The sequence below is a fragment of the Drosophila yakuba genome, chromosome X (assembly GCF_016746365.2).
Source record: "Drosophila yakuba strain Tai18E2 chromosome X, Prin_Dyak_Tai18E2_2.1, whole genome shotgun sequence".
In the NCBI taxonomy this organism is placed as follows: Eukaryota; Metazoa; Arthropoda; class Insecta; order Diptera; family Drosophilidae; genus Drosophila; species Drosophila yakuba.
In genome coordinates this window covers 4,658,169-4,669,251 of record NC_052526.2, presented here as the reverse complement: position 1 = coordinate 4,669,251, position 11,083 = coordinate 4,658,169, and the positions used below count along the sequence as shown (strand labels likewise).

The following is an 11,083-nucleotide window of genomic DNA, read 5'->3' as shown; positions in this document are numbered from 1 at the left end:
CTTTAAAATTTAATTTATTTTATTTTATACAACAAATTACACTATGTATATACCTTTTTATATAATCGATTACAATATTCGATGTTTAATTTATACGTTAAATTGTTTTCAGTTTGTAAACGTTTAGTTTTGGCTAATAATAATATTGCATTCAATAGATACATAAGTAAGTAAGTAAGTAAACACAAATTAAAACAGGTAAGATAAGATAAACTTTGGACACTTAAAAACATCAGACTAGATGCACCACTTAAGTACAAAGGGTCGAAACTCTGTTGAAGAAAAAACTCTTGCCTCCAATGTTTTTTCTTTATGCAGTAGGAACAAAGCGAGTTATGGTTCGGAAGAGATTTCTATGTTTTTAGGGCCTCTATAGCCGCCGCGTGTCCACCGCGCTCCGCATAATCCAAGGCGGTCAGGCCCAGCATGTCCTTTTCGTGAGGATTCTCGAAGTAGGGCAGGACGTACTGCACCACCTCTGGAAATCCGTGCAGAGCAGCCACGTGCAATGCCGTCCTGCCCGAAGGATCCGGCTGGGCGAGATCAGCACCGGCAAATTGGTAGGACTTCAATCTAACCATCGATCCCCTAGCAGCTGCCGCACACAGTTGTTCGCCAATCGCTCGCGAAGATCCCGTCAAATGGGCACCACAGTTGATGAGCAGCTGGATGATCTCGTGGCTATCGGTGGAGACAGCCTCCAGGAGCGGAGTGCGATCATAGCGATCCCGCACATGCACGGATACTCCATTCTGCAGTAGGTACTTTACGATCTCCACGTTTCCCAGCTGACATGCCAAATGCAAGGCCGTTCGCTGGTCATGGTTCGTTCCCGATAAGTCGGCGCCATAGGCTTTCAAGTTGTTGATCTTCTTGGGATCGCCTTCGGCCACAGCGGCGTTGATCATGGCCGGAAAGAGCGTTTCGCCCAGCTGATCTAGTTCTTGAGGCGAGGACAAGTGCAGAGATCGAGCCACTGCATCCACCAAGTCGTAGTCCTCCATCTTGGCAGCCTTTAAGGAGGTCAGTTCGCCCCTCAGGTTTGCCTGCATCATCTTAAAACGCATATGCACATTTTGGATAATCCATATGTATGTGTTTTATTATAGGCCTAACTTACCTGCTTCTTTACCTCAAGTGACCACTCCTCCTTGCCGATGACATAGGCCAGTTTGGACAGGGCCGCCTCGGGAGTCATATCGAAACCGGGAATTACACCCACATCGCAGAGCACTTTGCCCGTATCATAGATCTCCGCCACTGTGCCATTGGGACACTGTGTGCAATTGATTATGATAACGCCTCGTTCGCCGGCCGCACGCAGTTCATCGATGAGGTCCGTTCGGTTCGATGGTATATTTCCAGATCCGAACGATTGCAGAACTACGCCGCGAATCGGTGGCGCCAGGAATGCCCGGAATGTGGAATGCGAAATGCTTGGAAAGATTCGCAGCAAGCCCACATTCTCATCGAGATTCAAGTGAACGCGAAACCTTTCAATACTGCATGGTCGGAATATCAGGCGGTAGTCCACGTTCACATCAATGCCGATCCTTGCCAGCGGTGGAACATTTGGTGAATCGAATGCGTCCAAGGCATTCGAACTGACCTTCACCGTCCGATTGCCGCGCATTAGCTTGTGCCCGAAGAAGACGCACACCTCCGGAATGATGTAGTTACCGGCTATTATCAAGGCCGACGTAAAATTGTCCTTGCCATCGGTTCGCGTCTCAAAGATGGGGATTTGGGAGCCCGTGATGATCACAGTCTTGCCCAGATTCTCCAACATGAAGGATAGCGCAGATGCTGTGTAGGAAAGTGTGTCGGTGCCATGGAGCACCACAAAACCGTCGAAGAACTCGTACGATTGCTAAACAAAAAACAAGAAGAATTAATAATACTTTTAATGTACATTTTTGTTATAAGTACATACCTGAATATCGCTAGCGATTCGCGCCCAATCGTTCATCGTCATATTGCTGCTGTCCAGCAACGGTGTATACTCCGTGATCTGGTAGATAACCCTGCGATCTACTCCCTGAACAATGGGCAGCACCAGTGGAGCCATCGATGCAGATGTTCCAAACCGGCGCAGCGCGTACTCCTCATCGTGGATGTTCGGATATTTCCGGATACTGCGCACCAGAGCATTGGGAATGGGTGCCAGCGCTGGAATAATTATGCAATTTGGTAAAATAAGGATTCACAATAAGGTTCACAAGTGTGTGAAATGTTTACTAAAATACCTGATAAGAACACGTAATACCAAACAAATAACAATATACAAATACAATATAAGCCAATATTTGTAAGCATCAACAATCTGCTGACTGTCACTTGATTTCAATATTAAGTGTCTATTTGTGGACATTATCGCGTATATTTGATTTGTTTATTTTTCAACAATATTAATTCTCATTTCTTGTCAAATAAAATATTTTTAAGTGCATTGGAAAGCTGTTGTATCATTTATCTTATCTGGCTATTATTTTGGGACTCCTCTTGCTTGTAAAACTAACATATATACATAATATGATATCTTGTCTAGTTGGACAGTGTTTTCTAGATTCTTTGTAAAAACATTATTGAAATGCAAAGGACATTGGTTTCTTTCAAGTTCCAATGAATCTCCGTATTTGGGGAGCCGTGGGTGGCTTACCATTTCGCTCGTTGCGCACCATGCCGATGGTGCCTCCAGTGTAGATAACCTTCACCATGGCCTCCTTCACATCCTGCGCCATTAGTTTTCCGTCACTTTTGTTCCTGCGGATCGTGGGACTCGGCAGAGTGGGCGATGCCGGCGGCATGCTTTTGTCCAGCGAGGCCAGGCGCTCGTGACCATTGGTCTTAAGGACAGGAATAGCCATTCCGTTTGACGACATGGCTCACTACTATAGAGTAATAAAATTGGAAATATAGACTGCGAAGCGCCGGTTGCAAAGCCGCCTTATCACTGGGTACTCGGATGGTGTCGTTCCGGAGCGTAAACAGAAAATCCATTAACAGCCCGTGCCTTTGATGATTATTTGGCCAACTCGTTATCGGGGGCTAATCCGGATCGGCTCGGAATACTAATAATAATAATAATTCGTGGGGGGGCGCCGGATAGCACGTGGTATTGGGGCTCTTTCGCAGAGGAAATTGAAACGGAAAGCCCAAATCACGGCGCGCAATCACTTATATAGATAACCGCACAAGACTTTGGCCCACGACGTACATGACTAATCTAATGAAATTCAAATGAAATTTCGCTGATAGCAATATTATGACCATAAATAATCACCCAATCAGCTGGGCGACTATCGATAGACCGGTTCGTTCGCGTTTTTTTCAAAACTTCGTTTCTATTTCATTTCCCATTTGACTTCACTTCTTTAAATTATATAAAAAGCATAGTCTGTCCTAGCCTTTGTTGTCTTGTCTATATATAGGCGAAGCTCTATTATTTTCTGTATTGATTTGTTTACACATTCTCAGGTTTTTCCACCGATGCGGCAAGTACGCGCAAAGCGCTGCCATACTATCAACGACACTAAAGTGCTAATTTCCAGAAGTCTGGCAGCGCAAAAGCTTGGCCACGTCCGGCAGCTTTGAAATTCCGTTAGCTTGGCGGTAAATGTGCAAAACAGTTAAGTACAGTTCGGTCGGTTTATATCTTGTGGTGAAATACATCAAGTGATTGAGACAAAATGTAAATTGCATTAGAACAATGATTCGGGGGTCTACTACAGCTCGTTGTGGGCGTGACTGGCGGGCAAATGGGGCTGCAGGTCCCTCCAAAAATCGGCGCGAGGCTGCATTAACTCGTTCTCAAGTCGGAAAATGGATGCGGAGTCCTCCACTTTGGTGCCCAATCGGGCATATTCCACTGGATAACTGGAAGCGGGACTCCAGTTCGGCAGATGGATGCTGGCATTCGTGGGATTTGGATTGCTGCGGAGAAAGTGTTATTAGTTTCGGCTTAAAAAGATGTCCTGAATGGCTTATACCCAGTCTTCGCAAAGCTAACCCACAGTTTGAGCATTAGTTCGCGGAGCTCTAGATCCTTTTGCGTCGGCACCGCACTAACGAAAAGCTCCCGCCCAATGGGGAACAAATACTGGAGCTCCTCTGCGTGACACGCTCCGTAGAACTCGTTCCGGCCGCCCTTGAAAATCTCCGTAAAACTGGCGGCTCCCTTGTGATCGAAGAGGTATACATAAGTGGGGGCCACGTCCTCTTGGGATATCCGGAGGCGCAGATACTCATCGATTCCGGCCACAAACCATCCGTCCGAGATCAGCTGAGATGGTAAGTAGTTTTTACAATGCCGATTAGTTTCATAAACTTTTAATTCATATAGATTAAGGATTCCCCACTCACGTCGGTCAAATTCTGGTGGTTGGCCTTATCATAATCATGGCCCGACTTGAAGTAGAAGCTTTCGATGCGCTGCGTAATCCTCTGTCGCACGGAATCGTCGTGGTGATCGTAGTTAAGTACGACTGGCAGGACCTGCTCGAACTGAGACTTAAACTCGGCCAACAGTTGGGGAAGGTTGAGCAGGGCGGCGGTTTTTAGGAGACCTTCCTCGGCGGTGGCGCCCACCATAAGTGGAAGTTCCAGTCCATGTGGCTTGGCCGCCTGGCGAGGTGCCACTGTGAGGAAGGCACCATCGTGCTCCGGTTCGATCACAGGCGGAAATGGTATCATCGGATCAAAGTCCCAGACCTGCAACAAAAATTCAAAGGTATAGCTTAACCTTCCCTTCACCTTATTTGTTTAATAACAGCTTGAATGGCTGCATTGTACTTAATTTTGGTCAATACCACCATAACATTTTTCACAAAAGTCTTGCTGGTAGCAATATCTGTTTTTTTTTGTTAATTGTAACAAAAGTATTTTACATACATAACTTTAGATAGCTAAATTTGGTTATGAGGCTACGTCATGTTTTGTGTAGAGTTGCATAAACAAAAGTAAATAACTACGTTAAATTCAAGATTATCTTCCTGTTAGTAACAACTCCTTAATCTTTTGCAGACTACAAATACTTACGAACATGTCGTATAGGGAGGCCACTATATCCTCGGCTGGGCTCTTCCTCAGACACTCCAGTTTTTCCGGCCATTCTTCAGCGGTGCCGCAGCCCACTATGTTGGCCAATTTGGTTGCCCTTCCAGCGGCCACTCCCTTATGCGCAGGCTGTGCCCAGGGATTGAAATAGGTGCCAGATTGGGCTATACCACGATGCAGTAAGCCGCGCGACTTTTCCGACAGCATGTGATAGGTGACACTGGCACCTCCAGCGCTCTCACCAAAGACCGTAACACTATTTGGATCACCACCAAATGATGCTATGTTTGCACGAACCCAGCGCAGCACCTCCAGTTGATCCTTTAAGCCATTGTTACCGGGACAATCGACCGTCTCAGTGCTAAGGAATCCCAAAGGTCCCAATCGAAAGTTGGCCGAAACCAAGACGATGTCGTGGTCGAGCAGAAAATCAGGACCGTAGAAGCTGCTGATACCGGAGCCACACTGCCAGCCGCCGCCATGGAACCACACCATCACAGGCAACGATCCATTAGTTTTCAGCCTCTCCGGCGTGTAAACGTTCAGATAGAGGCAATCCTCGGAACCCTCCAGGATCATGTCGCGTCGGAAGGGATCTCGCTGGAGACAGATGGGTGCATCCTTGATCGCTAATCGTTCACCCTCCCAAGAAGCTTTCGGCACCGGCGGACGAAAGCGAAGATCATCGAGTGGCGGCTCTGCATATGGGACACCCATAAAAGCCCGCATGTGCCGGCCATTGTGGGTGGTCAAATGGCGTCCAATTAGCCATCCGCCGTGGGATAAACGGACGTGCAAACACTGCGAATTGCGTCCATCGCTCCATTGAATGCAAATGCACAACAAAATAACCCGAATCGACCAAAGGCCAGCGTTTTTTGACATCGTGTTACTGCGCTTGAAGTCCGAGATAAGACTGATTTCGCTGGTGGACAGCACGCGTAGTTTTAAGATTACAACACCATCATAAAGCCAGCAATCTTAGCGCTCCAGCTTCCGAAGCTAACTTGTTTGCCGAATTTTTTTAAACGGCCCGTCTCTTAGCTCATTAATTCTGCTTATTTTCATACCCTCAGCGGAGTATTTTAAATATGGTAAGCAATCAAAAAGCTCTGCGCAAAATATGTATGTACTTATTGTTTTAAGTCTAATACAATTTACTATCTATTAATCAGATGTACAAATTGTCGAATTACTCGTTATTTTTTCCTATCTCGAAGATTTTGTGTTCAATTATTATCGAAAGCGGTCTCTTACATATATCACTCTTGTATTTCCATTTACAGGAACCATGTCTATAGATGGAAGGGTGTGCAGAAGCCAAGGTGCAGCAGCGATATCTTTCTTGCCACTTAGCTGCGTGATCAGCATCAACGTCGCCATCAGCACAACATCAAGCATCGACATTAATTTCGGATGTTTAGGTTTCGTTTTGGAACACTGCGCAAATTTGGTCAAATCTGGCCGAAAACCGTGGCTTGAGGTGTGTCATTAAGTCATTTGTGTACTGCATTTTAATTGAAGTTATTGAGGTTCTTGCTAGTGTAATGCTAATTGATCATGATATTATATTTTCGTTACTTATTTGCAGGTTGTTGATTGATGAATCGTGCACTAAAAATTATCATGTTCTAAAACATCATGAAAAGCAAATACTCTTACATACAAGTATCTACAATTTCAACAAATTACGAAACTGTGAGTGACTCTTTATTTAATTATTTATGATTTTATTATACTTTGAATTAGTATGCTTGTTTGTGAAGGAATTTTATTCCTGCAATCTATTCTTATTTATTATTGCCCTGTCATTGAAGTGATCAATGTTATACATATATTATATTTGTTTTGGGTTTTGAATTTGACTTAACCCACTGTTGCCGTCTTAATGATTTAATTTGGTCAACATTGGCTTGTCAATGACAAGGCATATATAGTGGAGAACACGAGAACGATACTACAACTATAATGTATTAATGGCATTTCTAAGCAGATGCAGATAACGTTCGTCCCACTTTGGAATGTTGTTATAACGTTCGTAATTTGGCCTTGGATCGGTCCAATCGGTCCTAAAGTACAAGCAAAATCCATAAGTTTAGACCCAATTACTTGCTAAAGTTTTCGAGTCGTACAAACGGAATGGCTAGAAATTGTTTAAAACTTATTTCAAATGTCAACCGTCTTGGCTGTTTCCAAGTGTAGAGAAAGCCTATTGAGATGGAGCGTAACCGATTAGCGATTATGCTAATTCACATTTTTTTAAACTCATCTGAGCATATTTATGCGCGTATAAAATATTTGACGATGCGCCGCCGAGCCCACCAAACAAAAAGAAATCAAAACAAAAGCGCAAACTTGAACGTTGTTGAAACAGAATAAAAATGCGACTGGGGGACGAACTGACGCGATATGAAGAAGCGCATTTTTAAAAATGCCTTTGCATTCCGAAAAATACCATCGAGCTAATAGGTCCCTTTGAAGTTGCCACGAAAGAGAGCTGCAGATGAGGTTAAAAAAATAAAAAATTACAGAACTGCCGAATTCCTAATAGAGCGGGATGGCTCAAAACATTTCCTTCGTCGGGAGACCCTTTTTAATTCATAACCGGACTTGAGCTTTACCTTTTTTTTTTTGGGAACTAATATGCGACACAGACATGATGCGGTGCTGCACCACCAGGACACCACATTTTTGCCATCCTGACAAATGTCCAGACCGGGCACACAGATTTATTTAGCTGCAAACAATTTTAATCCACTTGAGTGCCAATTTATCAGCCGGCTAACAAACAAACCAGCCACACCAAATTGATATGTGCTACCCAGTAACTATATATGGCTGCATATAAGTAGAAGATGGGCAGTGGCGACTGCCGTTGGCTCAAGGACCTAATTCATTTTTCTCATCCAACCAAAGTACGAGTATACGTATTTTATGACAGTGTACCGACTTGTCTGACAGGGTTTTTCTTAAAATATGCCCCAAACCTGTTTACAATGCACTTAATGAAATACTATGTTTACAATTACGTTTCTCGCTATACGTTTAAACAAGTGAATAATGTTTCTGGCAAGGCATAAAATTAAGAAGTTAAACTACTTAGCTTTTCACTATTTTATATCGATCTAAGCCCATTTCTCATTCTTCCGCCAAAATTCTTCAGTTTTTTAATGCAATTTACGTTGTATTTTCACAAATTATGTATTTAAATTTTGTTGAATTTTAAGTATAGAAGAGGGAAAGCTCTTGGGGTTGACAAGAAACCCTTTTTTTTTGGGGCGAAGGTGTAAAGGGGATTTGCTGCCCAACAGCGAAATGGAAAATGATTTATTGAAGGTGAAATATTTATTGTTGTTTTTTTTTTTCGCTCTTTTTTTGTGTATGATTGCTGTGCCTTGTTTCGGTTTTGTTTCCACAGTAAACAATGGCTATGCGGCATCTTTTGAATTCTTTCCACCTCCATCGATAAAAAAAAGTGAAATAATTATTAACAAAAACAAGAGGCAAACATGGAACAACAGATGCTCCGGCGGACGAGACGAAAAACCCTCATCCCTTCCTTAAATATTTATTTATTCTGCGTTTTGGGTCAATTCCTCTGGTTTCATTTAATTAAAAAGAAAAGCCAACTCGCGAGGCATAATATCAAAAACAAAAAAAACGCAAAAGAGGGAAAAGGGAATATAAATATCCAGTCACATGCATGGATATCTGGGTGTCCTTTTGGGCTGCCGCCCGGCTTGTCCTGGTATTTACTTAGGATCAGGTGGTGAGCACTCATCCCATAGCCGATTTTTCCCAACAATGCCAAGAAGCCGCCGCGGCAGGCGAAGCCAAAATTTCAATTTCGCGGTTGCTGCATATTTTCCCAGCCTTTACTTCTACCCACTTTGCTTTTGACTTTGCCAACAAGGGACAAGCAACTTTCGGCAATGGAATTTAAACGAATTTTTAAACAGGCCAAGTTCCAACTCCCTAGACCCCCATACCCCACACTCACCGTAAGGTTTTCCATGCCCATCTCAACTTTAAAGCCGTCCAAAACCCCAAAAAAGAAGCACAACGGAGAGCTTAAGCGATAATTGGCCACTAGGAAATGTCGATGATGTTGAATCGGGAAATGCAAATTGCCAATGTCCGGAACGGGCTTAGTCGGCTAAGTCCAAGAACTCAAAATATGAAAAAAACAAAGAAACAAAAAAAAAGCAACTTCGACTGTTGGCTTAGGCCAGGCGACCTGACATGGATCAGTTTAAGCGTTTCAAGTCAGAGCCAACAAATTGATATGCAGCAGATGTTGCCAGGTTTACATCCATAATAGTAATAATAATCAGAGACCGGGGAGAGATAATGGCCAACCACCGAGAAGTTTGAATACACTTACTGGCGAGGTAGTGAAATTAAGTATCACTGTGCAACCCCGATTAATCAAGTAACTGCTTATTGTTGATTATTCAAAACCATCTGCATAACGACATGTAGATATGTAGAGTTTGGCATAGGAATCAAAGGTCTCAGAAGCTTAAATTTCTATGGACTTTGCCTGAATTGGCCTGACCACTTCGCTGGTTAGTGTATGCTCCAGAAAATATCAGAGAAAGAGCAGCTACTCAGTCGGAGTCGGGCTCAGGCGTGTGGATGTGGATGTCGAAGCCTGTCAGAGGGATTAGCTCGCCTGATTGGACACGATGTGATTAACTTGTCGTCAACGCGGTGACTCCGTCGCCGAATGAGAATCTGAATCCGACTTTTGGTTTTCCCGCCGACTGTGTCGACGACACGTTCCACGCTTAACCGGAGGCAGCACCGCACCATCCACTACCATGCCACCACCACCCAAGCCTCCTGTCCGTTCCCGCTAAACAAAAGTGCAAACATTGACAGACGGCTAACGACGCGGGGATGGGTACCGACATGGGATGGGAATCGTATGGGCATGGCGGGGAGGTTGGTGCCTTGCAAAAAGAGTGTGTGGGTGCGGAATTGCCAGGCCAAAATTAACCCATTACGCACTCCATTAACGCAGTTTGCCTATGCATGTGGGCGCCGTCTAATTAGTTGTGGCAGCTGATGCTCCACACTCTGCTCCGATATTCCTGCACATGTGTACCTAATACAATTACCAACGGCAGACAGGCGAAATGCCACCCGCAAATCAAGTTATTCAGCTTGGCTTAGTCCAAATCTAGTGCACCCACACTAGCGGAACATCGCAATTTTAATCCGATATTGCAAATGATCTGTTTCAAAATGATATCACACAGCCTCTTTCGAAAATTGTTAAGCTGAAATATCAAATAGCTTTTAATTACCTGTTACGAAATAATTGAGCTCATCTCTGGGTGAAACAATATATTGTTGCTTTTGAGGGCGATTATTGTTTTTCTGTTTTTTTTTTCTCTGGGGTGCCTGGCATTTCTGTGGGCCATGGGGCCCACGTTAATATTATTTTCATTTGTTTCGCTGTGCTCCTTTCAGATTCTTTCATTTCGAGTCAAGTGAATTCTCAAGTCGTTCTCTCGATTGCCGGCTGCGGATTACGCGCCAGTGCATTCGAATGCCTGGCATTTTGCATTGCCAACAATCACAACAATTGGACAACAACCAGTAGCGAGCAGCTAGTAGCTAGCAACCAACAACCATATTGTTGGCCATATGGCTGCCGGTATGGGGATTGCGGTCTGGGATGATCCGCCCTGTTGGCTGCCCAACAAGCCGCTAACAATCAAGTGCACAATTGCCATAAGGCCAAAAAAAGGGGGTACGCAGTCCAGGAGACAGGGAGTCCCATTAAATTGCGGTTTATGGGCGGATATTTGGTTTGATTTACCGTCAAATATTGCCTGGCATGTCAGGGAATCAACAGCTACAAGGCGAAATATTTGATTTCGCTTTAATTGATGGTAATGAGCAAGAAGTTAGATCGAATGCATCGCAATGCACATACCTTAAACTGAATAGGAGGTACCTATTGTCTTTTGTCCAGCGTTATTTCCGCTGTTTGATTGGCCATTTGGTGGCTCACTTT

The 11,083-nt window shown here is 44.0% G+C and overlaps 2 protein-coding genes and 1 long non-coding RNA gene across 4 annotated transcripts; 1 reads left to right on the top strand and 2 right to left on the bottom strand.

The window, feature by feature from the left end:
- Nucleotides 1-50: 50 nt before the first annotated feature.
- Nucleotides 51-3,428, bottom strand: LOC6524280 (L-asparaginase). 2 transcript variants are annotated; one of them, XM_002100106.4, is made up of 5 exons: nt 3,284-3,428; nt 2,660-3,226; nt 1,934-2,169; nt 1,121-1,870; nt 51-1,055 (listed from the first exon to the last, which is right to left on the bottom strand). In XM_002100106.4, the coding sequence occupies exons 2-5, from the start codon at nt 2,880-2,882 to the stop codon at nt 354-356; spliced, it is 1,911 nt and encodes a 636-aa protein (XP_002100142.2). In that variant the 5' UTR covers nt 2,883-3,226; nt 3,284-3,428; the 3' UTR covers nt 51-353. The 2 variants fall into 2 exon arrangements, with proteins under 2 accessions (XP_002100142.2, XP_039233555.1); XM_039377621.2 differs by having other exon boundaries at nt 2,660-3,221; nt 3,284-3,420.
- Nucleotides 3,429-3,634: 206 nt separating this feature from the next.
- On the bottom strand, nt 3,635-6,141 carry LOC6524279 (venom carboxylesterase-6). Its single transcript, XM_002100105.3, has 4 exons — nt 5,038-6,141; nt 4,363-4,710; nt 3,990-4,282; nt 3,635-3,933 (listed from the first exon to the last, which is right to left on the bottom strand). The coding sequence occupies exons 1-4, from the start codon at nt 5,938-5,940 to the stop codon at nt 3,726-3,728; spliced, it is 1,752 nt and encodes a 583-aa protein (XP_002100141.2). The 5' UTR covers nt 5,941-6,141; the 3' UTR covers nt 3,635-3,725.
- On the top strand, nt 6,074-10,429 carry LOC26535016. Its single transcript, XR_001453797.2, has 3 exons — nt 6,074-6,149; nt 6,342-6,538; nt 6,647-10,429. It is a non-coding gene; the product is annotated as an uncharacterized LOC26535016 (long non-coding RNA).
- Nucleotides 10,430-11,083: the final 654 nt, after the last annotated feature.